The 25,962-nt window shown below is 33.4% G+C and overlaps 4 protein-coding genes across 7 annotated transcripts in view; all 4 read left to right on the top strand.

The window, feature by feature from the left end:
- The first annotated feature begins 92 nt into the window (after positions 1–92).
- Positions 93–4,466, top strand: LOC111494187 (spore coat polysaccharide biosynthesis protein SpsK). Of its 2 annotated transcripts, XR_002720141.1 has the most exons (7): positions 93–479; positions 588–747; positions 1,730–1,917; positions 2,189–2,312; positions 3,132–3,262; positions 4,030–4,229; positions 4,386–4,466. XR_002720141.1 is itself a non-coding variant. In XM_023144064.1 (6 exons), exons 1-6 carry the CDS (start codon positions 258–260, stop codon positions 4,159–4,161), a joined length of 957 nt encoding a protein of 318 aa, XP_022999832.1. In that variant the 5' UTR covers positions 93–257; the 3' UTR covers positions 4,162–4,361. The 2 variants fall into 2 exon arrangements, 1 of the variants encoding a protein (XP_022999832.1); XM_023144064.1 differs by lacking the exon at positions 4,386–4,466 and having other exon boundaries at positions 4,030–4,361.
- Positions 4,467–5,618: 1,152 nt separating this feature from the next.
- On the top strand, positions 5,619–8,925 carry LOC111494197. Its single transcript, XM_023144078.1, has 3 exons — positions 5,619–5,723; positions 5,814–6,016; positions 8,544–8,925. Exons 2-3 carry the CDS (start codon positions 5,834–5,836, stop codon positions 8,616–8,618), a joined length of 258 nt encoding a protein of 85 aa, XP_022999846.1. The 5' UTR covers positions 5,619–5,723; positions 5,814–5,833; the 3' UTR covers positions 8,619–8,925.
- Positions 8,926–12,110: 3,185 nt separating this feature from the next.
- Positions 12,111–20,492, top strand: LOC111494177 (NAD-dependent malic enzyme 59 kDa isoform, mitochondrial). The gene is made up of 19 exons (XM_023144053.1): positions 12,111–12,567; positions 13,725–13,821; positions 14,298–14,416; positions 14,494–14,661; positions 15,298–15,426; positions 15,920–15,980; positions 16,551–16,654; positions 16,746–16,829; positions 16,909–17,015; positions 17,264–17,366; positions 17,967–18,074; positions 18,198–18,263; positions 18,565–18,637; positions 18,719–18,805; positions 18,990–19,044; positions 19,136–19,207; positions 19,297–19,359; positions 19,484–19,598; positions 20,171–20,492. Exons 1-19 carry the CDS (start codon positions 12,439–12,441, stop codon positions 20,240–20,242), a joined length of 1,812 nt encoding a protein of 603 aa, XP_022999821.1. The 5' UTR covers positions 12,111–12,438; the 3' UTR covers positions 20,243–20,492.
- Positions 20,493–22,100: 1,608 nt separating this feature from the next.
- Positions 22,101–25,962, top strand: part of LOC111494190 (phosphomannomutase) — a 4,436-nt gene continuing 574 nt past the window's right edge. Inside the window, exons 1-11 of one of the 3 annotated variants that reach the window (XM_023144069.1) lie at positions 22,101–22,255; positions 22,578–22,666; positions 22,814–22,858; positions 22,984–23,050; positions 23,381–23,457; positions 24,117–24,152; positions 24,881–24,936; positions 25,024–25,123; positions 25,232–25,327; positions 25,418–25,507; positions 25,757–25,808. In XM_023144069.1, coding sequence (XP_022999837.1) covers positions 22,598–22,666; positions 22,814–22,858; positions 22,984–23,050; positions 23,381–23,457; positions 24,117–24,152; positions 24,881–24,936; positions 25,024–25,123; positions 25,232–25,327; positions 25,418–25,507; positions 25,757–25,808 — 688 coding nt within the window. In that variant the 5' untranslated portion in view covers positions 22,101–22,255; positions 22,578–22,597. Of the gene's footprint in view, positions 22,289–22,342; positions 22,429–22,577; positions 22,667–22,813; positions 22,859–22,983; positions 23,051–23,380; positions 23,458–24,116; positions 24,153–24,880; positions 24,937–25,023; positions 25,124–25,231; positions 25,328–25,417; positions 25,508–25,756; positions 25,809–25,962 lie in introns of those variants that run through there. The other 2 variants (XM_023144070.1, XM_023144071.1) reach the window with 2 other exon arrangements.

Raw genomic sequence — 25,962 nt, 5'->3', positions numbered from 1 at the left:
TTTTTTTTTTTTTTTTTTTTTTTTTGAAGTATTAGAAAAATGATTCAACCAACCAATATTAATTCAGACCATTTGATAAAAAACATTTGCAATTGCAATTTCAAGTTTGGACGATGAATCATGAACAGATTCGAACGGGAACTTTTTAGAAGCGTGAGAATCCATTACATTTATCCACTCGCATTCAATAACCCGAATTGAGCTCCATTTTCTCTTCCGAAGAATCAGAAGCGACTTTCCCATTTCTGGCAACAAATATGAGCAAGAAGAAGGTTCTGGTATTGGGCGGCACAGGTTACTTAGGTCAGCATCTTCTATCAGGATTTTCCGACATCGATGGAGTTCCATATGATCTCGCATTCACTTATCACTCCTTCGCGCCTGATGATTTGGTGCGAGCTCTTCCTCATCTGCTTGCTTTTCAAGTTGATTTGAAATCTGGTCAAGGATTCGATGCCATTGTCCAGAAATTTGGCCAGGTTTGCCTCTCTCGTCTGCCGATTCAAGTTATCGTTTATTTTGTGTGTGCTAAGATGGAGCGTCATTATTGCTTGAATTTAGTGCTGAAATATGATTTCGATTACCAGCCCGATATTGTTGTTAATTGTGCTGCTGTCTCTGTACCTCGTGCCTGCGAAACAGACCCTGCTTCTGCATTGTCTATCAACGTGCCTACTGCTCTTGGAAATTGGTTGTTGAGCTTTGAACAGATGAATACACTTCTCATTCATCTATCAACTGATCAAGGTAACTCTTGACTTCTTTGTTATTATTTTTATTATTTCTCTTACTTGGTTATTGATATTTTAAGTTGATTAAGGGCACCAACTCTAGCGGGATACTGTTGTTTGGATTTTTTCTTCTAGGCTTCCCCTCAAGGTTTTTAAAACACGCTTCTTAGTGAGAAGTTTCCACATCCGTATAAGGAATGTTTCGTTCCCCTTCTCCAACCGTTGTGGGATCTCACAATCTACCCCTTAGGGCCCAACGTTCTCATTGACACACTGTCCGGTGATTAACTCTAATACTATTTGTAACAGCCCAAGCCTCCCGCTAGCAAATAGTGTTCTCTTTGGGTTTTCCCTTCAAGAGCTTTCTCTCAAAGTTTTAAAACGCGTCTACTAGGGAAAGGTTTTCACACCCTTATACGGAATGTTTCATTTCCCTCTCCAACCGATAGATAAAATTTTTAGAACATTTCAAAATCTAAGCAAGGAAAAACTCATTTGATTGGTGGGATCTCACGAGTCTGAACACTTGTATATATAAATAAAAGCTCTCGTTGGCAATGCTTACGCTAGAAGACCTTTGAACCTGAACAAAATCAACTCACTGCATAAGTTTCTAATAACATAGTTAGTGCGTCCTCTAAATGCTAATTTGGAGTAGACAGAAAATTGATAACTTATGACGTATAAATATTTCTTTCAATGCATTGATTAAATAGACACACTCTTAAAAGCATAGAGGAACGTTAGAAAATTTTTAAATGTTAAGGACTTCCCATTCTTAGGAATTATAATCTCAGTGCAATTATAGAAGTCATTTGAAGATTTTGGTATTTTGACTGTAAGTAACTTGAGAATCATCGTTTCCTACTTGCTTGCATCTTGTCAAGTAAAATTTCCATTAAATATAAGATATTACTTTTGTCTGTTGGACAGGACATCTTTCTGAGTCTTTATGATATAATTCAACTGGGTAGTGCTTGATTTTATTTTCCCACTAGTTTATGAAGGCATGAGATCATTCTACAAGGAAGATGATGAAACCATTCCTGTGAATGTCTATGGGAAGTCAAAGCTAGCAGCTGAACAGTATGTTTCTGAGAAATTTTCCAACTTTGCAATCTTGAGATCTAGTATCATTTTTGGTCCTCAGACCATCTCGCCTGTTCATAAATCTCTTCCAGTTCAGGTACATGGTCCTTCGTTATGCTGTACTTCTGAAATGTTCTTGTACATTTATGCATTTATAGATATTTTGAATTGTAAAGATAAATGTCTGCAAGTTCTAGCATATAGTTCTGGCCATTTTAAAAACAACTAGTGGAAGGGAACTATGTCATCGTTATTTGTGAATAAACATTAACTTATATAACCATCTAACTTAGTTAAGGTACAAAAATATTTTGATAGTTTTTCAACTTCTTTATGCATAGCAATTAATTTGTATCCATTTGATACAGTGGATCGATGCTGCTTTATCTAAAGGAAATGAAGTTGAATTCTTTCATGATGAGTTTCGATGTCCTGTGTATGTCAAGGATGTCGTGAGTGTCATAATAACATTGATTAAGACATGGATATCAGGTATGGATTTTGTAGAGTATTGATAAATGATAATATAAGTGGTGCTTCCCAGGTCCCCTGCAGTTAAATCCTTCCGCATTGCATAAATTACTGTATCCTTAGAACTCGAGGACAAAGTTGTCGGAAAGTCTTTATACCCAATATATATTATGTCCGTATCAAAATTACCTTCAGGAGAAGACCATTTGATTTAAAATTTGCTCAGCAACAATTGAATAAGTGAGAAATACTGGAATAATCAGAAAAGTTTGGATAGAGTCGGAGTTTAATGTTAGTTAGGTAAGCGTCGTAAGAAGAGTAGTTTAAACCTAGTAGACCATCCCCATGGGGGTGGTGAAGGGAGGAGGAGTACAACCTATAGAACAATTGTTGTTCAAAGAAGGCCATGTTGAATAAATGATTGTTTATTTGAGATTCTACATCTGTTGGAGAGGGGAACGAAACATTCTTTATAAGATTGTGGAAATCTCTCCCTAGCAGACGCATTTTAAAAACTTTGAGGGGAAGCTCGAAAAATAATACCCAAAAAGGACAATATCTACTAGTAGTGGGCTTAGGCTTGAACTTCGGTTGTTACCGTTTAAAAGAAAAAACAGGTACATACTGTGGATAAACATATTACTTACCGTGATAGATAGTTCACAATTTGATCAGTTTCTTATGAGGGGGTGAGAGGAACTTTTACTCTATGTTCATGCTCATGATTGATAGTTGTTCAATTATTTTTCTCCTCAGTTTTGACATGTATGCATGCATTTTTCCTTCATTATATTAAGTTAGTCTCTTATCTGTTTGCAATTATGGATGAGTGAATTCCAGAGGGCAAGCAAATGCAATTGGTGTTAAATGTTGGTGGACCAAATCGCTTATCACGTGTTGAAATGGCCGAGACTGTTGCAGAAATTAGAGGGCATAACAAATCATTGATCAAAAGAGTGTCTGCATCATCAGTATGTTTTCTTCTTGATCTTCTCGATATCATAGAATGAATTAAGCCTTTCAATATCAGCATATGATTGTCGAACTAGCACATCCATTAACACCCCCTTGAGAAATATTACCAAAAACATTTCAAATGGCCAATGTTTTCTAGCATTTCTGTAACGGTCCAAGTCCACCGCTAGCAGATATTGTCCTCTTACCCTTCAAGGTTTTTAAAACGTGTCTGCTAAGGAGAGATTTTCACACCCTTATGAAGAATGTGTTGTCCTCCTCCCCAGCCGATGTGAGATCTCACAATCTACTCCCCTTTGGGGCCCGGCGTCCTTGTTGCCACTCGTTCCCTTCTTCAATCGATGGGACCCCCATCGCTGGCACCTTGCCCAGTGTCTGATTCTGATGGTATACCATTTGTAACGGTCCAAGCCCACCGCTAGCAAATATTGTCCTCTTTGAGTTTTCCCTTTCAAGCTTTCCCACAAGGTTTTTAAAACGCATCTACTAAGGAGAGGTTTCCACACTCTTATAAAAAATGCTTCGTTTTCCTCCCAACCGATGTGAGATCTCACAATTTTCTTCGGACATCTTTCAATTGACCAACCTTTGGGTACGTCTAATAGTTGGTTTCTTATTTGTTGTTGTGCCATAGGTGTCCCACTTTACATCAGACTGTTATTTTAGTCGGCTAAATATATTGCTGTTAGGTGAAAATCTATGATCTTATGGCAACTTATTTCTACTTTTGGTATGAGTCTTAGTTTTGTCTTGAACGTTTCAGATTGATCGAGGGGTAAAATCCCCTGCAGACATTTCAATGAACATCAGTAACCTGGTTCAAAAACTTGCCATTTCTCCTGTTTCATTCAATGAAGGTGTCAGATTGACACTTGCAGCCGAGACTAAAGAGTGATGTTCAATATGACCAACCACTTGTTGGTTTGGTTTTGAAGACTCAATGACACTTGTTTGGTTATGAAGGTCAGTAAACTGCTGCAAATTAATTTAAAACCTTTATTCAAGAAGAAGATGAATGATTTTTTTTTTTATTTTTTACTTTCATATTATAGAAATGATGAACAATTTGTTCTGCGAGTTTGAGACCTATAAAATACATTAATAATTTTAATGTTGCAGAATATGTTTTAGTAATAAGGAAAGAAAGATGGTGAGATTTGAAGTATATACAAGCGGTAGGTTTGGCCATTGTTATAAATGGTATCAGAGTCAGACTATTGAGTCTCAAGGGGGTGGATTGTGGAGATTTCACCTCGGTTAGAGAGGGAAACGAAACATTTCTTGTAGAGTGTGAAAATCTTTTTCTATCAGACGCATTTTGAAACGTTGAAAACGTGAGACAGATGGCGATATGTAACAGAAGGAAAAATAATAATAATAATAATTTTAGTTCAATAACTCTACTAAATTATTTTAGCTCATTTTCCTTTTCTTATTTCATTTAAAACAAAACAAACCCTTTTTTTTTTTTTAACATTTTATCCAAACGCAACTATTTTCCCTTCTTTTCTTTTTAATAAAATTAGTATTAGATACCAAAATAAATCTAATCTTGACCCCTTTAAATTTTAAAACAATTAAATTTAAGAAACAATTAAAAATCTCTAATTCAAAATTTTAAAATCTTAAACCTCTTAATCTATTTCAAATTTATTCCAAAGCTAGGGTATCCATTATTTCTTACCATTTTTTTTTTTCCATAAACATCTTCCTTTGAAAAATCGCTCTTTCCCAATTCTCTATGCTTAGCCCTTCACAATCAAAGGAAGTTTTGTAGAATAGCTCTGCTCGCTATACATGTTCGTATAAATTTGATATCCCTTTTGGTAGGAGGAGAATGAATTTTCTTTACACGTGATTTTACTATGTCTTATCATTTCTACTTAAATTTGATATCCCTTTTGATAGTCTGTTTTTCTCTCTTAATGACTATTTTATTTATTTTAATAATAAAGTTGACATAATTGGTTTTTATATGTAAATAAATAAATAAATTTAAAGTTTAGGAAAAAAATGAAACATTTTAAATTATAGGAGTATAATTAAAATATATCATGAATTTTATATAATCTCAAGTAAATTAAAGAAAAAATGCGTATTATAAGTAAGAAATACTAAATTCATTGGTACGAGATCTTTTAAAAAAAATTAAGTAAAGTCACGAGAATTTATATTTATCTTACTATTGTTTAAGTTGGTGATTTCAAATGTGATAATAAAGTCATGTCAGTTAAATTAATATTAACATCATGTTCATTTTAAAAAGGAGATGGTTTGATTTCGAATTTAAAAAATGAGAAACAATTAAAATAATAATAATACTGAGCCCGTTGGTGCAAAAAGACCAAAATCTCCTCGCCCAACGACGTTTTTATCGATAGTTCCCCAAATCACCGCCTCTCGAGTGTACACGGGCTCTTCCTCGTTGGCTAGCGATCAAAATCCCCAAATTTTCAGGTAGTAATAATCGACGAAATCCATCTCTTCTCGGTTCATTTCTCTAAACTGATCGCTAATTTGGTTTTGACCTCCATTTCTGATCTCCAGTTTCAGTGTGCAGTGAAGCCATGGGAGGAGGTGAACATGGACATGGACATGGGGAAGCCCATGGGGACTTTAGGGCTAAGGTTTGGAGCATGAGTGGAGGACCTTATTGCCGGCCCAAGCACTGGAAACGCAATACTGCTATTGCCATGGCCGGGATCGTTCTCATCTGCATCCCTATCGCTATGAAATCTGCAGAGCTTGAGGTTTCTATATCCTCATTTTTGTCTATCAATTCCTTGCTTTTTTTTTTTTTTGTTTGTTTAACGATAAAAAGATTATTCGACTTATGGATTTTTGTATATTTCTTTTAATTGTTGCTTTGGGTTAGGGGGGCGGGGGAACATGGATTCATTCTATTTTTCCCCTATAGATAGACGAGTTGGAGTAATAAAATTTGAACTATAACTTACATCGTTTCGACCCTAACTAAAAATCGAAGGATCTAACTGCAACCCTAGGGCGTGGTTTGTTTAAGGTTGAATCTTTATCTCTTATGTCGGGAGCTATTGCTAGTAAACCGTACATTTCTCTTTTGCCTTTTGTTAAGCGCACTATTGAACGCTTCAGGATACTTGTGGTCTGGATGGGTTTAATCAGTAGCATCGTTGTGGTTGATTCATAGGTGATCTTTAGTTTTGGGATATATAAGGTCTTAACACTCTTTCTGGATTACAAAAAAAAAAAAAAAAAAAATCGAATATCAAAAAACTGAACACATAAAACTAGGGCAATCGGGTGTTCAACTCTAACGACAATAGATATTGCATTGGAAGTTTTTCCAAATTTTCAGATAAGAGAAGGGGATTATATAAACTTTCACAGTATGGGGAAGACCTCAAGAAAATTTAAATATCTTATTCTAGTTTTGTAGAGTGGTACAGTTAGGAAAAAGCAAGAAAAAAAAAAAACTCACCAATGAAGAACCAAGGACTCTCAGTCTGCCCGATCAGAAACTTCAGCTATTTTTCATATTGTTACTCATCCCATATTTGCTGACAAAGATAAAAATGCCATGGAGGTCTGGGCTCAAAGGAGAATTTGAATGTTTTTGGATGTTTGCCTTTCCAAATGGTTTTGTGACATGAAGTGGTTGATTGGGAAGGTTCGCTGATAATTATCACACCATGAAGAAGCTATTTGCTTTTAGTGGCCTTTCTTTGGAATTTGGTGGTAGGCTGCAAGAAGGTGGGAAAGAGCGTTCTTTAACTTAGTATAATCTGAACAGTAATTTGTAGTCCACCATTGGTGGTAAGGACATTCATCAATGAAATTCACAGTTTCTTTCTCTAGAAAAAAGAAGAAAAAGCATCTTCAAAAAGTCTTCTAAAATCAAGGTCCCGAGCCGAAGTACTGAAGTTTCATGAATCTTTAATGGAAGGAAAGGTTCACTTGGTTAAAAAAGGAAATTTGGTGTAGGCATCGGCAAGAAGGGATGTCATTCCTATCCACAAGTCTTCTAAAAAGAATGTTGGCAGTGAAGCCATATTCTACTTAAGCTTGGTTCTCTTTGAGCTCCTTTTGTTTGTAAACTTAGCGAAGTGTATGAGAGTATGTACTAGGCCATAACTTATGAAGAGCTTCCAAACTTGGATAAAACAAATTTTCAATGAAGGACCTTCTTTTCTATATAGAACTTCCAAATTCATTTAGTAATAAGAATTTTGTGTCTTGCGTTGATATGCCAATACCCAACCCCCTCCCCAACAGGGGGTTGGACCTTCTTCCCATTGATCAAGTGTGACAACTGCCTTTTTATGTGTACCTTCCTATAAGAAATATTTGAAAGTTTCTCCACAATAACGATCGCTTCTATGGGCAAAGTAACTAGACTTATAGTAAGTGAGAAGGTTGGCAAGAGTTGACTCAACTAAAGTTGACCCCCCCTTGGACAAAGATGAGCTATTTCATCTGTGAAGCTTCTTCTCCATTCTTTTAATAACAGATCCAAAGGCATTAGTGCAGTTTAGAGCCCAAAAGGCATTGCAATGATTTTCATTGACTGGAACTTGTGAACAAGAGATTGACCAAGATTTTAGCTTCCATCTGATGTTAGAGGCAAAGAGATCTATGAAAAGGGTCTTCGTAGTTGATGCCCAAAATCTATAATTTTCTTCTATTTATGTTAAGAACGAATGCTTTCTCAAAGAGATTTACAATGTTGAAGAGATTAAGAATAGTTTCCCTCTCATCTCATGAGGGGAGAAAAGTATGGTGTCATATCCAAATTGAGAATGATGTGTGGGTTGAGGGGCATCTTTGGAATTAAAACTTAAAATCATTGGTCAGAGGAATTGGAGGGAGAATAATGTAGGAAATAATCATACACAGTAGCAATGCATGATTTTTATATATTTGGTACTTCTCCTTAGGCTCTTAATTCAAATTTATTTTGTATTCTTCATTATTTGGTACGAAATAATAAGTCAAACATCCGATTCACCAAAACTCTGCCACAAGCAACTCCACACTCTAGTGGTTAAATGGCACAACCGCACTATATGAAGCTCTTATAATATGATTTCAAAGTTCTAGTTCATTCTTTTTGTTTAAGGCAGGAAGCTCTTCCCCGCCCTCTATATATATTCCTGATTGAGCATATGGACCATAATTCATTCACATTGGAATCAGATTCTGTTCATCCTGACACAAGCTTTTCTGACATTTTTGTTATGTCTCAAGTATCATCAGAAGTAACCTTTTTTCATTTTTCTTTTCTTAACTTGGATGCAGCAACGGCCACACAATCCCGTTCGGCCAATTCCTTCACAGCTCTGGTGCAAGAATTTTGGAAACAAGGAGTATTAAATCTATCATATGAAAATTGAGTAAAGAAAATATGAGCCAGAAACTGCATTCCTGATTTGCAGTTGGAGAGGTCTTTGGATCTGGTAATTGCAGAGACTAAAATTTTCAGCTCTTGGGTGTTATATTTCCCAATTATGTCAATCTTGTATTTGGTTGTCTCCTTCTGCTACAAATTATTAGTAACCAAAATAAGCTGCTGTTTGTTTTAATAGCCATGTTTAAAGTTAAGTGTTCCCATAACGCCCAGAAGGAAGAAATTCTGTCTAGTTTGGATTGTTCAAATTCAATTTCTTCATCATTTTTCTTACTCTCTCATAAACAAAAATAGTTGGCTCCATTCTGGTCGGTTTGAGTCGGTTCGACGAGTTTGCTTCTCCAAAAGCAAAGTTTAGTATTGGTTTTTCTTTCTTTCAGCATCAGCTTTGGTCTAAACTCCACTTGAGTAGGCCCTTTACATCCATCCTATCAATGCATCATGCAGGATGGTGGTGATGTCAAATTTCTAGAACAACAAGAATATTCCTTGTGAATTATTAGTATTATTATTATTGTTGTGGGAATTTACAACGCTTAAGAATTCAAAATTCTTATTCTCCCTCAAGGACCCCCAGGTTCTGTGCTGCAATATTTAGTGGACAAAAACAGATGAACCGGCTGCTGCAGTTTTGCCGCTGCAGTCAGCAAGAAAATCAAGAAAATCAATCCAGGTTCTTTTGGGCATTACAAAGAATGAGTGTTGGACGTTGATACTTATCTCTTAAGGGCGAATCCAGTTCAGTTCCCACTTGAATGAATTACATTTATTTGGCCCTTTCCATTTTCTGATGCTTCACCTCTTCCATCTGTTCATTGTTCAATGCTGCCAAGACTTGACTTGGATTATTGCTTCCTTCTTAGCCTTACCCTTTTTGTGGAATTACAAATTTACCCCTATTAACTTTAAAACGAGGGACCAAATTTGTAATTTAGTTTCTAATGTCTTTTCTGACTAAAAAATATATGTAATTGGAATGATTAAATTGTCAAAATCAATATAAGGAAAGCTAAATAGACTTTTAATAATAAATATTTAAAATATTATTTATCTAAATATAATATATATAATATATGAGTTGAAAGTGATTGATTCGTCAAATTTTTTTGGCTTTTGATTTAATGAGGAATAAAAATTTCGATCATCAAGTTTGGTCCTGAGATGCTTTCTATTTCAATGTATTGATTAAAAGATAAATAATAAAAACTATTCTTTTTCATAGGTACCCCCATGTGTTTTTTTAATAGAGTAAATGACTTGATTTTTTTTTTTCTTTTTTTATAGAGAAATTAATCGAACCACTAAAAATAAAACTATTGAAGCGAAATGGGACGCTTAGGTAATTTGATTCATCATTTAGATGTTAATTAGTATGATTGAAATGATATATTAGTAAGGGTTTATTTAGTGAAAATCTAGAGTTTTCGATAAAATATTCAAGTATCTCGAGATGCCTATGTCCATAAGAGGCCTCTAATGCATGAATTTCTTAAGATTTTCATAGTAAAAGAATCCTTTATTGACGTTTTTGTCCTTTGTTTTTTTCTGTTAGGTGTATTTTTTTCCTTCAATTTTTTAATTCTATAATTAAAATAAATTTGCACATTTCATTTCTCCATTTACATATAGAAATGTATATAATTCAATCTATTTTTAATTGAAATTTAAAGATTTTCTTTTTCTTTTTAAAAAAATGATTGAATATACTATTTTTTCAAAAAACACAAAAACTATCTCAATGACATTATTTTAGTAGTGTATTTTTAATTAAGAAATATAATATAATATATAAAATTAATGTTAATTGAGTGAATATTACTTTTAATGAATGAGAATAATTGTATGCTAATGTCTTCAAATGAAAAGGTCATAAATCTAATCCTCCTTTGTCAAATTTGATTCCCATAAATCTAAATAGTTCAAAATGTATTTTTTTTAAGCTTTTAAGGAAAATTATCTTATTTTATCTAGGGATAAATATTTACAAAATAAAAAAATAAATCTAGTTGAATTAAAATTAATATCATTCAACGAACCAAATAAAAAATATTCGCATTAAAATTTTATTAATACTTCTCGACTTTTTAAAAGAAATAAATATTAATTAAACTTATTTTTGAAAAAATTTTCAGTGAAATTTAAATGTCTAATTTAAAAGATGCATATATAATAAATTAATCTAATTTTTTGTTTTCTAAAAAAAGATATTCTTTTGAATATATTGAAAAATATCTTAATAAATGAATATATATATATCTTAAACCAAAATTACAATTTAGCCATCGAATTCAATTTGTGGGTCTATTCCCAAAAAGAACGTCAGTTGTCCTTTCTTGACTTTTCAACCAAATTTTAATTTATTTATGGAAATAAGACCATCCCCTACATCATCTTTCCTCACTATCGCCACGTGTCTCGAATCCGATGCAGGTACTCACTGGATTACGATAGTCATGCACGCCGCAGATTATTATTGCACCCCTGCAAACCAAATACTAATGGAAACTGGCCACGTGGACTCCTCAGATTAGGCAACTATTACCATAATTGCCACTCTGTTCAAATCGCTACTCTCTCTCTCTCTCTAGTCTGCCCGTTCCCTTTTCGGGCAGCTCTTCCCTGGCGTTCGCTCGGCACTGTCCTCTTTTTCCATTATAATAATATTCCTAATTTACCTTTACCTTCCTTCCCTTTTTTCCCCTTATTTTTTTAATATAAGGGGAAAAAAGCTTTTTATTTTTTATTTTTAATTATTTTATTGTTGTGTTTGGAATTTATAAAAAACCAAAAAAATAGCATTTATTTCGGTCTAAATAAAAAAAAATATATTGTTATAAGAATTTAATGTTTGTTTAATCTTATATTATTTTCTTTTATTTTCAAAATTATAAACGAAATTTCAAAACTAAAAAAACTCATTTCAAAATTTAATAAAAAAATTACGAAAACATTACTTAAAAGGAATGTTTTAAATAAAAAAAATATTAATAAAAAATAATAATTGTCAATGTAAAATAATATAACAAAAGTTTACTTTTTTTTTAATTATTATTTTTATATATAACTTCTAGGTTTGTACAATATTGTTTAGCTTGTTGTACTAATTTTTTTTTTTTTTTTATATCACGTTTATTGTACTATTATTTTAAACATTTGCAATGGATAGGTCATACGATTAAAAATCTATTTTTTTAATTTTTTATTTAATAAGCTTTTGAATTAAAAAATGTTCGATAAATATTTTAATTTCTAAATTTAAGTTTACTTTGATATGCATTTATTTGACCTTGAGTTTTGAACTCAATGATATTAGCTAATGAAAACAAAATACTTTTAGAAAGTGAGAAATTAAATAAAGAAAGTATATATTTGAAGGTTTCTTTTTATTTTATTTTATATAAATTATATTACAATGATTTATTATATCTCTCTCTCTCTCTCTCTCTCTCTCTCTCTCTCCTGCCCGATTTTGAGAACGAACCTCCCCCGGCCCCTTCCCGTCTCCAATATTCTTGTACAGCTTCAACTGCTTCCGCTATATTTTCACTGCAACATTTATGTCTCCACTGCGATGAACAAAGCCTCTACAATTTCAATCTCTTTAGATGCAACTCAATTAGCATTGCTTTGATTCACAGCGTCGATTCTGCGAGCTTTGGATCCTATTTTTTCTAATCTGATTGGAACATTTCTTGGAGTAGAGTATTAGATTTGAGGCAGTGCTGCATTTGGTTTTCCGACAATCAGATTGGTCTTTTCTTGATTCTTTTTTCTAGATCCAGTTTGATGTGGAACCTTGCGAGGTTAACTTTGGCGAGTTTGCGCCGATCTAGGCGGTTCTCGACTGCGATTCCTGGACCGTGTATTGTCCATAAGCGCGGTGCTGATATTCTCCATGATCCTTGGTTCAACAAGGTGCGTTGCTTCCTTTGTTTTCTTTGATTCTTCATGTTTGGTAGTTTTTTCTGTTGGTTTCATTGTTTTTTTCGGTTTTCTCTTTTTGGATGTTGTTTTCGTTTAGTTGTTTGTAGGCACTCGTTTGAGGTTCAGTTAGTGTATGAGTTGAGATTGCTTTGTAGTTTTTTTTTTTTCTCAAAACTGTACTTTTTAGTGTTTCTTACTCAAAAGTTGAAAAAAGGATCTAAAAGTGCTTATGTGATGAACATGTTTGACAATTGTTTTATTTCGTAATGGCTATGTTTTCCTATGGTACCAACGTTTATTGCAGTATTAGAAGTTGTAGATATTTTGATGTAGGAATTTCCTTCGGTTGTTTGCCCCGACAAAGAGATTCCAAGGAGCTTTAGATTTAGTTTATTGTAATTAATCAATTTTTTTTTTCAGTAGAATTAATGAATTTAAGCATTTTGTTTATATTCTCTGGTGTAAGCGTACGGATGAATGCAAGTGCATAAAAATACATAGTTTTCTATAATTTTAAGATAGGATCGAATTTCTATCTGGCTTCAGAAGTGAAGGTGTCTCTATTCATGGTGATAACTGGAACATCTTCATGAATTTTGTACTTATACTTGGATGTTTCTAACATGGTAAACAAATCAAGCTTTTTTTTAGTTATTGTGCTTCTAAAATCGGTTTTTAAGTACTCTTTGGGGCTTCTCTTTAAGACTAAGGCGTTAATTCTTCAAGTTTATGTTCGCTAGGAAATTGATGTTTGATCATCACTTTTTAATTCTTCATCAGTATGTATTTTGCTTCTTCTTTCTTTTTTTTTTCTTTTTTTTTTTTTTTTGTTTCTTAAATTCTGCAAAATTGGAAGTACCCAAATCTCTGTCTCTTTTTATATTTCTAAAAAGAAAACATTCTTTATCCCATGGTTGTATCTGACATATTATCGTANTTTTTTTTTTTTTTTTTTTTTTTTTTTTTTTTTTTTTTTTTTTTTTTTTGTTTCTTAAATTCTGCAAAATTGGAAGTACCCAAATCTCTGTCTCTTTTTATATTTCTAAAAAGAAAACATTCTTTATCCCATGGTTGTATCTGACATATTATCGTATCATTGTCACGTGGAACTCTCTTTAAAGTTGTCCCTTTTTATTTTCAAAGAACAGGATACTGGATTTCCTCTCACTGAAAGAGACCGTCTAGGAATCCGTGGCCTTCTTCCTCCACGAGTGATATCATTTGAGCAACAATATGCTCGTTTCAGTAAGTTCATGCTTCATCTTAAGTTGTCATCACTTGTCTACCATCAGAATGACTTAGGTCAATCCCTTAGAAAAGAAACATATCAATGGATAACTAAGAAGATTATTGTAATGAAAATTTTGTAGGCTATTACGTAGTGCAGTTAGACATTGTTTGGTAGGTTATTATAAACATCTATGATAGGGCATTGCACTTGTAGTCGCAATTTTGTTTAAAGAAATATCTTTATTGATTATGCGAGACGCTGCAACTCTGTTCTATCCATCCCTATCATGGTTACAAAAAGTACCCCTAAGTTGAGCTAATTACAATTTACAAAAGTAATATACTTACGAAAGAGATTGAATAATTATAATCACAACTTTGGTACTGAATAAAGACTTCTTTTAGTATTTTGGAAGAATTTCAATCCCTAGCAGCATTAGAGATAAAATCGTTTCTTGAATGTCTCTTGCATTTTTTGTTCAATTTTCTAGTGGAATCATATCGATCACTGGAGAGGAATACTCATGGTCAACCAGATGGTATTGTTTCATTAGCGAAATGGAGGATCTTAAATAGATTGCACGATAGAAATGAAACACTGTACTATCGAGTAAGTTGCAAAAATGTTGTTTAGATGCTCGTAAATTAATGTTTGTTCTGATCCGATTTGAGAGCTTTTCACTTTAGGTCCTTATTGATAACATCAAAGACTTTGCTCCAATAATATACACACCTACAGTGGGCTTAGTTTGTCAAAACTATTCTGGGTTATTCAGACGTCCACGTGGAATGTATTTCAGTGCAAAGGATAAGGGAGAAATGATGTCCATGATTTATAATTGGCCAGCACAGCAGGTTTGTTGACCTTGCAGCATCTTCCATCATTTTTTTTTCTCTTCTTATTTTCTATTTTAATAAAGAATGTTTTTTTTTTCGAGTGAAAGCAGATATAGTATTGATATTACCATGCTCTTGCGAGTTTTGGAATATATAGAATATAATGACCAAGACTTCTTTAATACATCTTCGAATATGATAACTCACATGTTTCATTAAATTCGAGAGTTCTACATTCCTCTCTTGCTTCAGTAGCATTTAGGAATTGCATTTAGCTGATTATATCTACATATATTTTCCCCAATGATTCCTGGATAATTTCTGTTTCATATAGAGAGAGTATATTGTTCATTTTTATTAGACAAGCTTGATGCTTTATTGATTTTCAAGAATTGTTAATAAAAATCATTTGGTATTCTTCTTCAAAATCTTTAAATTGTTTACTTAAAAAAAAAAAAAAAAATCTTTAGGTTGTTCAAGAGACCAAGGTAACTGGACACAATTGGTACATTGAGATAACGGTCTATCAATGTATAAATGTACCCCAGTTATTCAAAGCATAACAGATGCTGTTTCATTTATCAATTGGTTAATTATTATGCCTTAATTATATATTTTTCTAAAGTTCCTCCTATTTTTCCCTTTCAACTGCAGGTTGATATGATTGTCCTGACAGATGGAAGTCGTATTCTTGGCCTTGGTGACCTTGGAGTTCAGGGAATAGGAATACCCATAGGAAAGTTGGATATGTATGTTGCAGCTGCTGGCATCAACCCTCAAAGAGTATGTTTTTTCTTGTAATATCTGAGCAGATGTCTATGACAGTGTCGTCTGAGCCTGCTTTTTCTGCTTCTGACTATGTTTATCCCTGCATTTACACCTTTAATATCCAATCTGTTCTCAGAGTTGATCATTGCTCAATATACAATGATGAGAGGTTTAATAGGTTAGAGTGGATCTTCATTTTTCATTCTAAAGATTAATAAGATCTCCATGATTTGCAGTAACAACATTAAATTTTTATTTTTAAAATAATTATGAACATGTTTAGAATCTTCCAATATATTTTTTTACTGTTCCTGCATGTACTCCTGATAGTGTGGTAACCCTCAGTCTGCAGTTTTTTCTACATGAATTTGTACACTACCTGTAAATACTGATGTAATTTAATGGTGATGATTTTTTCCCTATGATTAGAAGTGTTAAACTTTGAACAACTTTTCTGAGCCCCACTTTCATGAAGTTCATTAAGTCTTTGCCCTTGTTTAATTGACAGATTCTTCCAGTAATGCTAGATGTTGGTACTAACAATGAGAAGTTACTTAATGATCGACTTTGTAAGTGAAGAGAAGCTTTCATTTCTTTCATCTTAATTTTTTCCCTTGTAACTTATTGCGCTTATATCTTCATTTGTTTGTGCAATGAGATACATCTGTTTTCTCTTGTGCTGAAGTATTTTATTTGGACCCTAGGTAATATTTGTAATAACTTAAAGAGAAAAATTGTTGCTTGATCTCGCTTCTATTGACCTTCTGCTCGTTTAGGCCATCGTTTAACCTTGTCGGATGAGATTTTTTTTTCCCTTCAACATATGCAAAGGCCGGTAGTAATATCGAGATTTGCAGATATATGGGAGCCAATTACTGGTTGTATTTTTTAGGAAGTTCCAAACTGTATTTAATAAGGGATCTCAACATATTTGGGTTTACTAAGAACTCCATTTTATTCTATTTCTTTCATATTTCTTTGTGATCTGGGTTTTCTTCTCCTAAGCTTCTTTTTTTTCTCTCTCAATTCTTATCTTCTTTGGTGTCTATTTGCCTGCACTTTGTTTAATGTTCGTGGTCTGTGAATTATTTCTTCTAGACATTTCATAGAATGTCACGTCACACGATTTAGTATGACAGATTTAGGACTTCGGCAACCAAGACTGGAGGGAGAAGAGTATCTATCAATTGTTGATGAATTTATGGAAGCCGTGCACACACGTTGGCCCAAAGCTATAGTTCAGGTTTATAGGCTTAAGTTTTGGCCTTTTGTTGACGTTCACTCCACTGCAATCAGTCTCATAATCTCGTAATTTGGTTTTTTTATGATGTCAGTTTGAGGATTTTCAAATGAAATGGGCTTTCGAAACATTACAACGTTATCGTAGGAAGTTCTGCATGTTCAATGATGACATACAAGTGAGTACTTGCGGGGTATTCTGCCGGTAGATTAATGACTTAAAAGGACACTAATTTTTGTTTATTTCATTTCATTAAGGGAACTGCTGGTGTTGCTCTCGCTGGACTATTGGGAACTGTGAGAGCTCAAGGGCGGCCATTGAGTGATTTTACTAACCAAAAGATAGTTGTGGTAGGGGCTGGAAGGTATTGTCAGAAATTAATTGTTCACCGTTCACTCAAAATAGGAATATTGGTCCTGATCATATGCATTTTCCTCTTTGCTTAAACAAAAACTGGTTGCCGTGGAAGATGAATGCGCTATTTATTCATGTATTATTATTATGTGAATATAAGAGGAAAGAAAATTTTAAAAACTATAGCTCAATCCTTTTGGTTTAACCTTCATGTGTCTCAACAGTCTTGTTTTTGTTTCTCTCTCTTCTCGACTTCAGTGCAGGGCTTGGCGTTCTTAACATGGCTGTCCAGGCTCTTTCGAGAATGGCCGGGAACAGTGACCTTACTGCAAGAAATCAATTTTTCCTAATCGATAAAGAGGTTTAAATCTTTTTTAAAATTCAATTTATCAATGTCAGCATTAATTTTGCTAATTTCTCCTTCCATGAGAGCTATTCTATAAATTTTATATTCCTCCTCATGGATTTGGCATGAGTTGTGTTCAGGCTGCGGACTGATCTCATCTATCTGACCAATTATCTTTCCACATTACAAATTGAATGTTAATTGGCAAAAAGATTCATTTTCTTTTAACGCTATAAACTGTCATGCCTCTACGCTAGCTTACCTATAACTCATGCTTCTTGACTTCGACACTTTCATTTATTAATTTCCTGAAGCCAGTGGGCTGATTTTAAATCTGCTAGCTTGATGGACCTACTGGGATAGACTTACCGTTGATGCAAATGCTATATTTATAGAATATTAATTTCTTAGGAAATCAACATTGATGTTAACTTTTGTAGATTGTCTGTGGGTTTTTTTAATCTTTGTGAAGTGAATCTAATCTGTTTCATGCTTTTCATTCCTTAAATATCTTAATAATGCCTGTGATGTAATGAACTTTAGCAGGTTGATGTTGCTACATTTTTAACACCGTGTTACACGTATCTGACTAAAACAAATTATGTCACTGAACAGGGCCTTATCACGAAAGATAGAAAAAATATTGATTCAGCAGCTGCACCATTTGCTAAAGACCCAAGAGAGCTTGAGGGACTTAGTGAAGGAGCCAGTCTATTAGAAGTGGTAAGCTTTCTCATATTCCTTCATCGTTTGTGAACTAATTTCCTTGACACTCTTCGAGGGGTTCTTGCCATTGCTCTTCAGAAGTTTTCGACCATCTTCATTGAGATCATAATCATTATTCAGGTGAAAAAGATCAGGCCGCATGTTCTTCTAGGTTTGTCCGGAGTTGGCGGTATCTTCAACGAGGAGGTACTTATGCTCTAGTTTATCTTCTCATCGTTAATGGAACTTAGTTCAACGCTAGAAAAGTATTATCTCGCCGACATATATGATCTTTAGTTCAACGTCACTCAAGTAAATTACACACAAGTCATGTCTATAATTTGTTGATGTCCAGTTCAGCCTCATAATTACGAAGACAGAATTATATAAACTCGAGAGTTCATTGTCCTTTCTTCATCCATTTAACCAATGGCATACTCCATGCATGAGGATTTCCACTGTTGTGCATACTTTCCTCTATTTCTCATATTTGATGTGATTAATCTAGGTGCTCAAGGCAATGCGAGAATCTGATTCAACTAAACCAGCAATATTTGCTATGTCAAATCCCACTATGAATGGTTTGTTTTTTTAAGATTCAATAATTTTCAACTTAGCTTGCTATTTACAGTTTAAACTAATTATATGTTCTTTTTTACCAGCTGAATGCACTGCTGCTGATGCTTTCAAGTATGCTGGAGAAAACATAGTCTTCGCTAGTGGAAGCCCTTTTGAGAACGTTGATTTTGGTATCTTTCTTTCTTTCTTTTTTATATATTTTGTTTATATTAAATGGTTGAAATCATTTGGCACCATACCGAACAATCACTTTAATATCGTTCTGTGGGATGCCCTTCTACTTTTTAAATATAAGTTTCACTCTGGCACTTTAACTAATTAGTTTTATGCGACTTTCTGCAAAACAACTTACAGGTAATGGAAAATTTGGCCATGTAAATCAAGCAAATAACATGTATCTGTTTCCCGGGTCAGTATCTTCCCCTTAAACTGTGTTAGTTTGAACTTGTAAAAGTTCGATGAGTGAATTGTTTCTATTACTATCATCATTTGCAATGCAGGATTGGGTTAGGATCTCTTCTATCGGGTGCTCGTTTTATAACTGATGGAATGTTGCAAGCAGCCGCAGAATGGTATGGATTTCATGAATTTTTTTGAGTGCTTTAAATATTATGATATTGTTATCTCCAAGGGTGCTGATATGATGTTGTCATATATGCAGCCTTGCTTCTTATATGACTGATGAAGAAGTTCAAAATGGTGTTTTGTACCCATCAATTGATAGGTAGGATTCATTGTTTTATATGACTTCAAATTGTCATTAATTGAATCAACACAATCTGGTGACTTCATTGTTTATACTAGTTGATTGGCTTATTAACCTCCATAATATCTAATACAAAATTCAGCATTCGGGAAATCACGGCTGAGGTCGGAGCTGCAGTCCTGCGGAGTGCTGTTTCGGAGAATTTGGCAGAGGGTCATGGCGATGTGGGGCCTAGAGAGCTCAGGCAAATGGAAAAAGTAAGTTAGCTTAACTCACACTTGCAGAAACAAATATAAAAGAAAACGACATAATTGATAATGGAGCTTTAACTTGAAACACTTAAACTGAGCGTGATTTCAAAATTTCCTACCTTATTATTAGTATTAAAAAAGGAAGGCATCTGCCTTTCCCCCCCTTTTTCTAACATCTCCACCGTGGAAAAGGTCCATATTTATAGATATATTAAATGTCCTTGATCTTTATTGGAAATTAGCTTTATGTAAAGTTCTGTTGGACTATTCTTTTTAGTAAGCTTGTTTAGAAATTGTTTTCAAAATAATTTTTTTTTAATTAAAACGTGTATTTGACAACCATTTTTCAGAAGTGTCTTGTTTTTTTTGGTGTGTTTAATGATCAATGTTAATCCTTTCGATTCATTTTTCTTAATATATATATTCATTTTTCTTAATATATATTATCGTATACTTTCGAACTATTTTTCTAAATATATATTTTCCTAAATTATCTGAGGATAATGACATAATTTTAGAAAACATAATTCTCATGACCTTTGAACTGGAATTTGCTGAGTTTATTGCTTCTTTTGCAGGAGGAGACTATTGAATACATCAAAGAAAATATGTGGTTTCCTATTTACAGCCCTCTTGTTCATGAAAAATAAGCATCATTTAAAGCTCTCTACTCATAACTCGGGGCCAAACCATTGAACATAGGAATTAGGTCTCTATTCTGACAATTCTGAGAAAAGTTCTTAGGATTTATATATATATATTTATATATTATTCCCATAATTATTGTATTTAAGGTGATACTTATCATCATTTAAATTATGGGTGGTGGAAGTTTAGAGTTCATATTTTCATCATTCCATTCTCTTTATACTACCAAATAAAATGCTATCCTAAACCAAATTTTGATTTTTCCTAATTTTATGCCATGGTCATTTTAGCTTGGTATCAATTTTGTTTTTATGATTTTGTAAGCTTTATCATCATCTTTGTAGTAATCTCTCTCATGATAGTGAGCGGAATAAATTTGTTGAATACATTATGATAGTTTGAGTAAATAGGAAAAGCAGTGCTCAAAATTGGCAAGTTCTATTGTACATCTTCAATAGCTTTAATCTTCAAAATAATTGGTATCGGTAATAATGTTTAGAAAATATGAGATTAAAAATTGATTTATAATTGTCTAATTATCTTATTCATATTTTAGTGAGTTTGAACTCACCTTTTCAATCTTTACAACTAATCTACCATATCGTAGTAGTTAATATGAGGTGTTGAATCTTAAATCTAAATAACTCAATCGGGGAGTGACTTCAATGTAACCTTCTAGTTGTTGGGGACACAATCCTAATAGGATTCAATAGGTTAGCAATAGAGTATCATAGAGTTCAATAAGAATTCGTGTCCTATTTTGCGATCTCACATATAATTTAAGCTTAAAATAACATCACAAGTTTACATATTGATGATTCATGATTTTTCATGTTCACATTTTCGTTTCTTTCATGGGTGATTTCCAACTCTAATGGAAATCGACCTTAGCTGCTTCCTTGTTTGTGTCCTATAAGTCGTTGCAACAATCAAAGCAATCGATGGACGGTGACTCTAGCTAAAGAAATAAAACCCATAAAAACCTATCTTACCAAAGGAATTAATACCAATTTTAACACCTTCAACCAAACTTCGCTATCTTTTGCAGAAATAGAGACAAAACTAACCTTATACACGTTTATCTTTTTCACCCGTTGATTACCAACAAAAATTTCAGTAACCTCTTTTTTTTCTCTTGAATTTTACAATCAAGATTAAGTTGTTACAAAATTAAAAATGCATAAGGACTAAATTGTTACAAAATTAAACTATATGAATTAAACTAGAACATGATTTTTAATAAAATTTTTTAATCAAATTAAAAAAAAAAAAATACTATGATAAAACTTATAAAACTATACCAACCAAATTGAATTCATTTTTTTTTAGACTATTTCAAAAAATGATGAATTCCAAACTCACCATAAGATCGTAGAGCTTTTTTAATTCCGTTTTGGATTTGTTTTCTATTCGTCTCCATGATGAATAAATCTTTCAAATAAACAACAAACTTAGTCTAAATTTGGGATTACAATTCATCATTAATTTCTTATTTCAATTTCAACTTTTTTTTTTTTATTGATCCCGAATTAACACTTTTTTAGTAAAGTCAACCTAATTAATCCAGTTCAGCTCTATTATACTTTTATAATTATTACGGAGAATAGTAGTAGTCTTATATCCTTCTTCTTCAATTCCATAAATTATTTTTCTAATCTTGTGCATTAAGATTTGTTTGAAAAAACGAGTTGTTGAAAAATCTTTTCAAAATCAACGATTTAAAAAAAAAAAAAAAGAAAAAAGAGGAAGATTCCATGCAAGTACTGCCCGGTGGGTAAGGAACCAAATCGGACCGAGGAATGGAACTCAACCAAATCCATATGGCTCGGTTCGGTTCGGTTCGGTTCGGTTCGGTTCCTTATTCAATAGGCAGCAGATCTGAAGCGCACGTCGTTGAAGTTTCAATCGTAAGTTCACTTCACAAGATTTCATCCGCATATTCCTCCACGAAGAAGCTATCAGCTTCCGCCATTTGAGATCTGCTTCCACTTCAGTGACGCGATCTTTAAGCTCAAGTATTTCTTACATTGCCTTTTCGTTTTCTCCTTGTATGACCAATTAATTCAGCTTCATTTCTGTTTCTATATATTATACCATCTGTTTGTATCATGAATCTGCCTAGGCCTTAGTGTTTCGCTGCGAGTTATAATTCCCCTGTGGTTTTTGGAGATTTGAGACTTATAAAATTGTAATGCTGATCTTGTTTAAGCAATGAATTTTGATGATTGAAGCTCTAGGAATTTTTCCAGTTTTACGATTTGGTTTATGTTTCTACCATATAAGCGATTTGAAGATATTCGATCAGGTTGTAATAGGAAATGTTGTTTCTGTTGGCAGAAGGAGATATATCGAGTCTAATGGCTGTGAGGAGACCTGGAGTCATTGCTTTATTCGATGTTGATGGGACTCTAACAGCTCCCAGAAAGGTAAAGAAAAATATGTTTCCTGATGTTAGTTGATCTGTTGGATGATGAATGTTATCGTATCAGTATTCAGTCATCGTTATATGATACTTTGTTCCATATTGTTTGTGTGGAGTATCTTTTTGAAGGAAAATTTTTGTTAAATTTCAGGGTGCTACTCCACAGATGTTCAAATTTATGGAAGAGCTCCGAAAGGTATCGGATTTACTGCAATGAAAAGAAGCATCTATGCAGAACATTTTTCTTCTTTCTTCTTTTTTATTTTCTCCCTGTAAGCTCGAAATTTATTGAAGTTTTCTCATCCTTTATAAATACTACAGGTTGTTACAGTTGGTGTTGTGGGAGGATCTGACCTTTCAAAGATCTCAGAACAGCTTGGAAATTCAGGCAAGTTTTTAATGGACTTCGATTCTTTTCTTTCATGGCAAGTCACTTGGAGCAACTGATTTATTGTGTGCCAACTGTCAAACGAAACAATGTGTTCAGTATTTGTCGCTTAGAAATTTTATATATGCACTCATTTATCTTGTTCCTTGATTATGATGTTCTGTCTATGGTCTTTGCTTGATTTGAAATATTGGTAATCTTTCTCATTTTTTGTCTGCTCTTCCAAGTTTTCGTTTTTCTGATTTTTTTTTTTCATAAGCTTGTGCAGAGCATTAAATAGAGAATGTTTGTGATTGTAATGTAATCTAATAATCTATGCTTGTTATGTAGTTATTAATGACTATGATTATGTGTTCTCTGAGAATGGACTTGTGGCACATAAAGATGGGAAGCTCATTGGCACCCAGGTACTGGTTGCATCTCGATCTAGATTTTATACAATTAGCTAGATGTCTGATGGGTGATGATGGCCTTTTAATGTTACTCTGATGTTTAATATAACTGTACATGTGTGTATGAATTTGTGTATTTTTTTGGGACCAAGTGATCTCAAGAGCATAAATCCGTCAATTGTTACCTCATTTCAATAGATATCTACTTTCTGATAAATCCAATCATGCTATTTGACCTCTCATTGAACAAGAAGGATTGGCTGAATTACAGTTTTTGATAAGAAAAACCATGGTTAGGAATTAATTAAGTAAATATTTTCGTTATATTATATTTCTATATGAAGGTTTCCTGATTTTCAAAGCCATTGTTTACTTAGATGCTTCCTCTTCATTCCTTCATGGTAGTTCAATGATCTCACATTAAATGAATGAAGAAAAACATGTCTCAGGTGAAAGAACGGAAAACTTATGAATGACAACATTTTTCTTTTAAGATTTATAATGCCGCAGGTGCTGATTTACTCTATTTGAAACTGCAGTTCTTTGATTACTTCCCTGCTTATTTGAGCTTGAGCAACTTTCATTTGAAACCCTTACAATATATTCTTATGTTACCTTATTTTCTGTACTTGATCCATTTTTACGTGATTGTATGTTCCTTTCCATCTGTGCAGAGCTTGAAATCTCATCTTGGAGAAGAAAATCTCAAGGTAATATACAACTTATTATTTTTCCCACTGTTCCATTTATTTATGAACCATTCTCGGGGTAACCAGGGCATCTCTTGACTGGGACAAAAGGAATGATCACTTACAGGAAGTCTGCATGTTTGAGGCCATTAGATTAGTACCTTTGTGCACAATTACCTGTTCTCATATGTCACAACCGATCATTGATTGAACTTATTGTGAAATTTCGAGAGATTTAGCATGTCCTCATAAAGTTAAATGAAATGTTGCATATGCTATTGATAGGCCACTAAATAAGGTTCAACTATTCTAGAAAGGGGGAAAGCAGGGTAGAAAGGGAGTTAGGAAGATGAAAGAAGCTGTGCATGTGGAGTGGGAGAGTTTGTCTGAAGAAATCACTAAAGTAATAATAGTGGCAGAGATGGTGGGTAGTGAGAGTGAGAGTCAGTAGGATTGTCGTTGAAGGTAAGGAAAAAATGATTAGAAAGTAGTTGGAAGCTAGATATTGCACGGGAATTGAGCTGCAAGGTACATTTGTCAAAGTCTCATGGTCAGTTTATCCCATGCGAATATAAGTATTCGTTATCCTAACAAAAAAAAAAAGGTAATAACATCAAACGTTTGAAAAGATAATTACCTTGTGATTCAATGTAATGAGAAATCCATAAACTTCGCATCCTCTTTGTTCTCATGAAAAGTAGCTGATAGAGCATTGGTATTCTGAACTGTTCTAATGCCAAAAAATGCAGAATCTTATCAACTTTACGCTTCATTATATTGCTGACTTGGATATCCCTATAAAAAGGTTAGTGGGCTGGAGCCTTGAAATTTTTTCTTGTGTATCTGATTTCAGATGATATATTTCAGATTGTTTATTTTCTTGTATCTTTAGGGGAACATTCATAGAGTTCCGAAATGGAATGCTTAATGTCTCACCAATTGGGCGAAACTGCAGCCAAGAAGAAAGAGATGAATTTGAGAAGTATGATAAGGTGAACACTAATCCCAATTTTTCGATAGTCGTGTCAGCATCTCTGGTTTTAACTCGCATTTTTATTTTGAGGACATGAGTTGAGATATATCTTGCAATCTACATTCAGGTCCAGAATATACGCCCTAAAATGGTTTCTATCCTTAGGGAGAAATTTGCACATCTGAATTTGACATTCTCCATAGGAGGGCAAATAAGCTTTGATGTAAGTAAAGTTTAATTTTAGCATTATCATTGTAAATAAGTAAACAGCACGACTGATATCTATTTCGACCATGCTAATTATCAAATACAGGTCTTTCCTCAAGGTTGGGACAAGACATATTGCTTGAGGTATCTTGAAGACTTTCAAGAAATCCACTTCTTTGGCGATAAAACTTACAAGGTTATTGTTAGAATTTTTGTCGACAACTTTCTTCCAGCTTAGTTTTGATTGGTTTTTCCTTCTTTGATGTTTGGTTGACATCTCTTCAGTGTCTTGTGACTCGTGTTCATATTTGATATTATTGCATGCCCGAATGCTTATGAGTTGATTCAAATTGACTGGAAAATGTTGTCTTTTCAGTGCTCCAACTGAATTTTTTATTTTGGTATTAAATACTGACATAATCCTGTTGCATTTGTTTTTGAACAGGGAGGAAATGATCATGAAATTTATGAATCTGAACGAACTATAGGCCACAAAGGTCTGCTCCCTTCAGTATTACTAGCAAATTTGCTTCTGTTTGTTTATTCCTTTTTCCTTTTCTTTTTGTTACTTGTATATTCCTAAATCAGGGTGTTTTTTTTTTTTTTTTTTTTTTTTTTTTTTTTTTTTTTTTTTTTTTTTTTTTTTTTTCC

The sequence above is a fragment of the Cucurbita maxima genome, unplaced genomic scaffold (assembly GCF_002738345.1).
Source record: "Cucurbita maxima cultivar Rimu unplaced genomic scaffold, Cmax_1.0 Cma_Scf00020, whole genome shotgun sequence".
Taxonomy (NCBI): domain Eukaryota; kingdom Viridiplantae; phylum Streptophyta; class Magnoliopsida; order Cucurbitales; family Cucurbitaceae; genus Cucurbita; species Cucurbita maxima.
Note: the sequence above shows the minus strand (reverse complement) of the source record. Positions and strands in the feature narration are given on the sequence as shown.

Excerpts from the sequence above, each read along its gene's own strand:
- LOC111494187 (XM_023144064.1), top strand. The coding sequence starts at position 258 with ATGAGCAAGAAGAAGGTTCTGGTATTGGGCGGCACAGGTTACTTAGGT. Across the intron at positions 480-587 it reads TTGTCCAGAAATTTGGCCAG|CCCGATATTGTTGTTAATTG; the intron begins GTTTGCCTCTCT and ends TTCGATTACCAG. Across the intron at positions 3,263-4,029 it reads AAAGAGTGTCTGCATCATCA|ATTGATCGAGGGGTAAAATC; the intron begins GTATGTTTTCTT and ends TGAACGTTTCAG.
- LOC111494197 (XM_023144078.1), top strand. The coding sequence starts at position 5,834 with ATGGGAGGAGGTGAACATGGACATGGACATGGGGAAGCCCATGGGGAC. Across the intron at positions 6,017-8,543 it reads TGAAATCTGCAGAGCTTGAG|CAACGGCCACACAATCCCGT; the intron begins GTTTCTATATCC and ends ACTTGGATGCAG.
- LOC111494177 (XM_023144053.1), top strand. The coding sequence starts at position 12,439 with ATGTGGAACCTTGCGAGGTTAACTTTGGCGAGTTTGCGCCGATCTAGG. Across the intron at positions 17,016-17,263 it reads GTTGTGGTAGGGGCTGGAAG|TGCAGGGCTTGGCGTTCTTA; the intron begins GTATTGTCAGAA and ends TCTCGACTTCAG. Across the intron at positions 19,208-19,296 it reads TTGCAAGCAGCCGCAGAATG|CCTTGCTTCTTATATGACTG; the intron begins GTATGGATTTCA and ends TCATATATGCAG.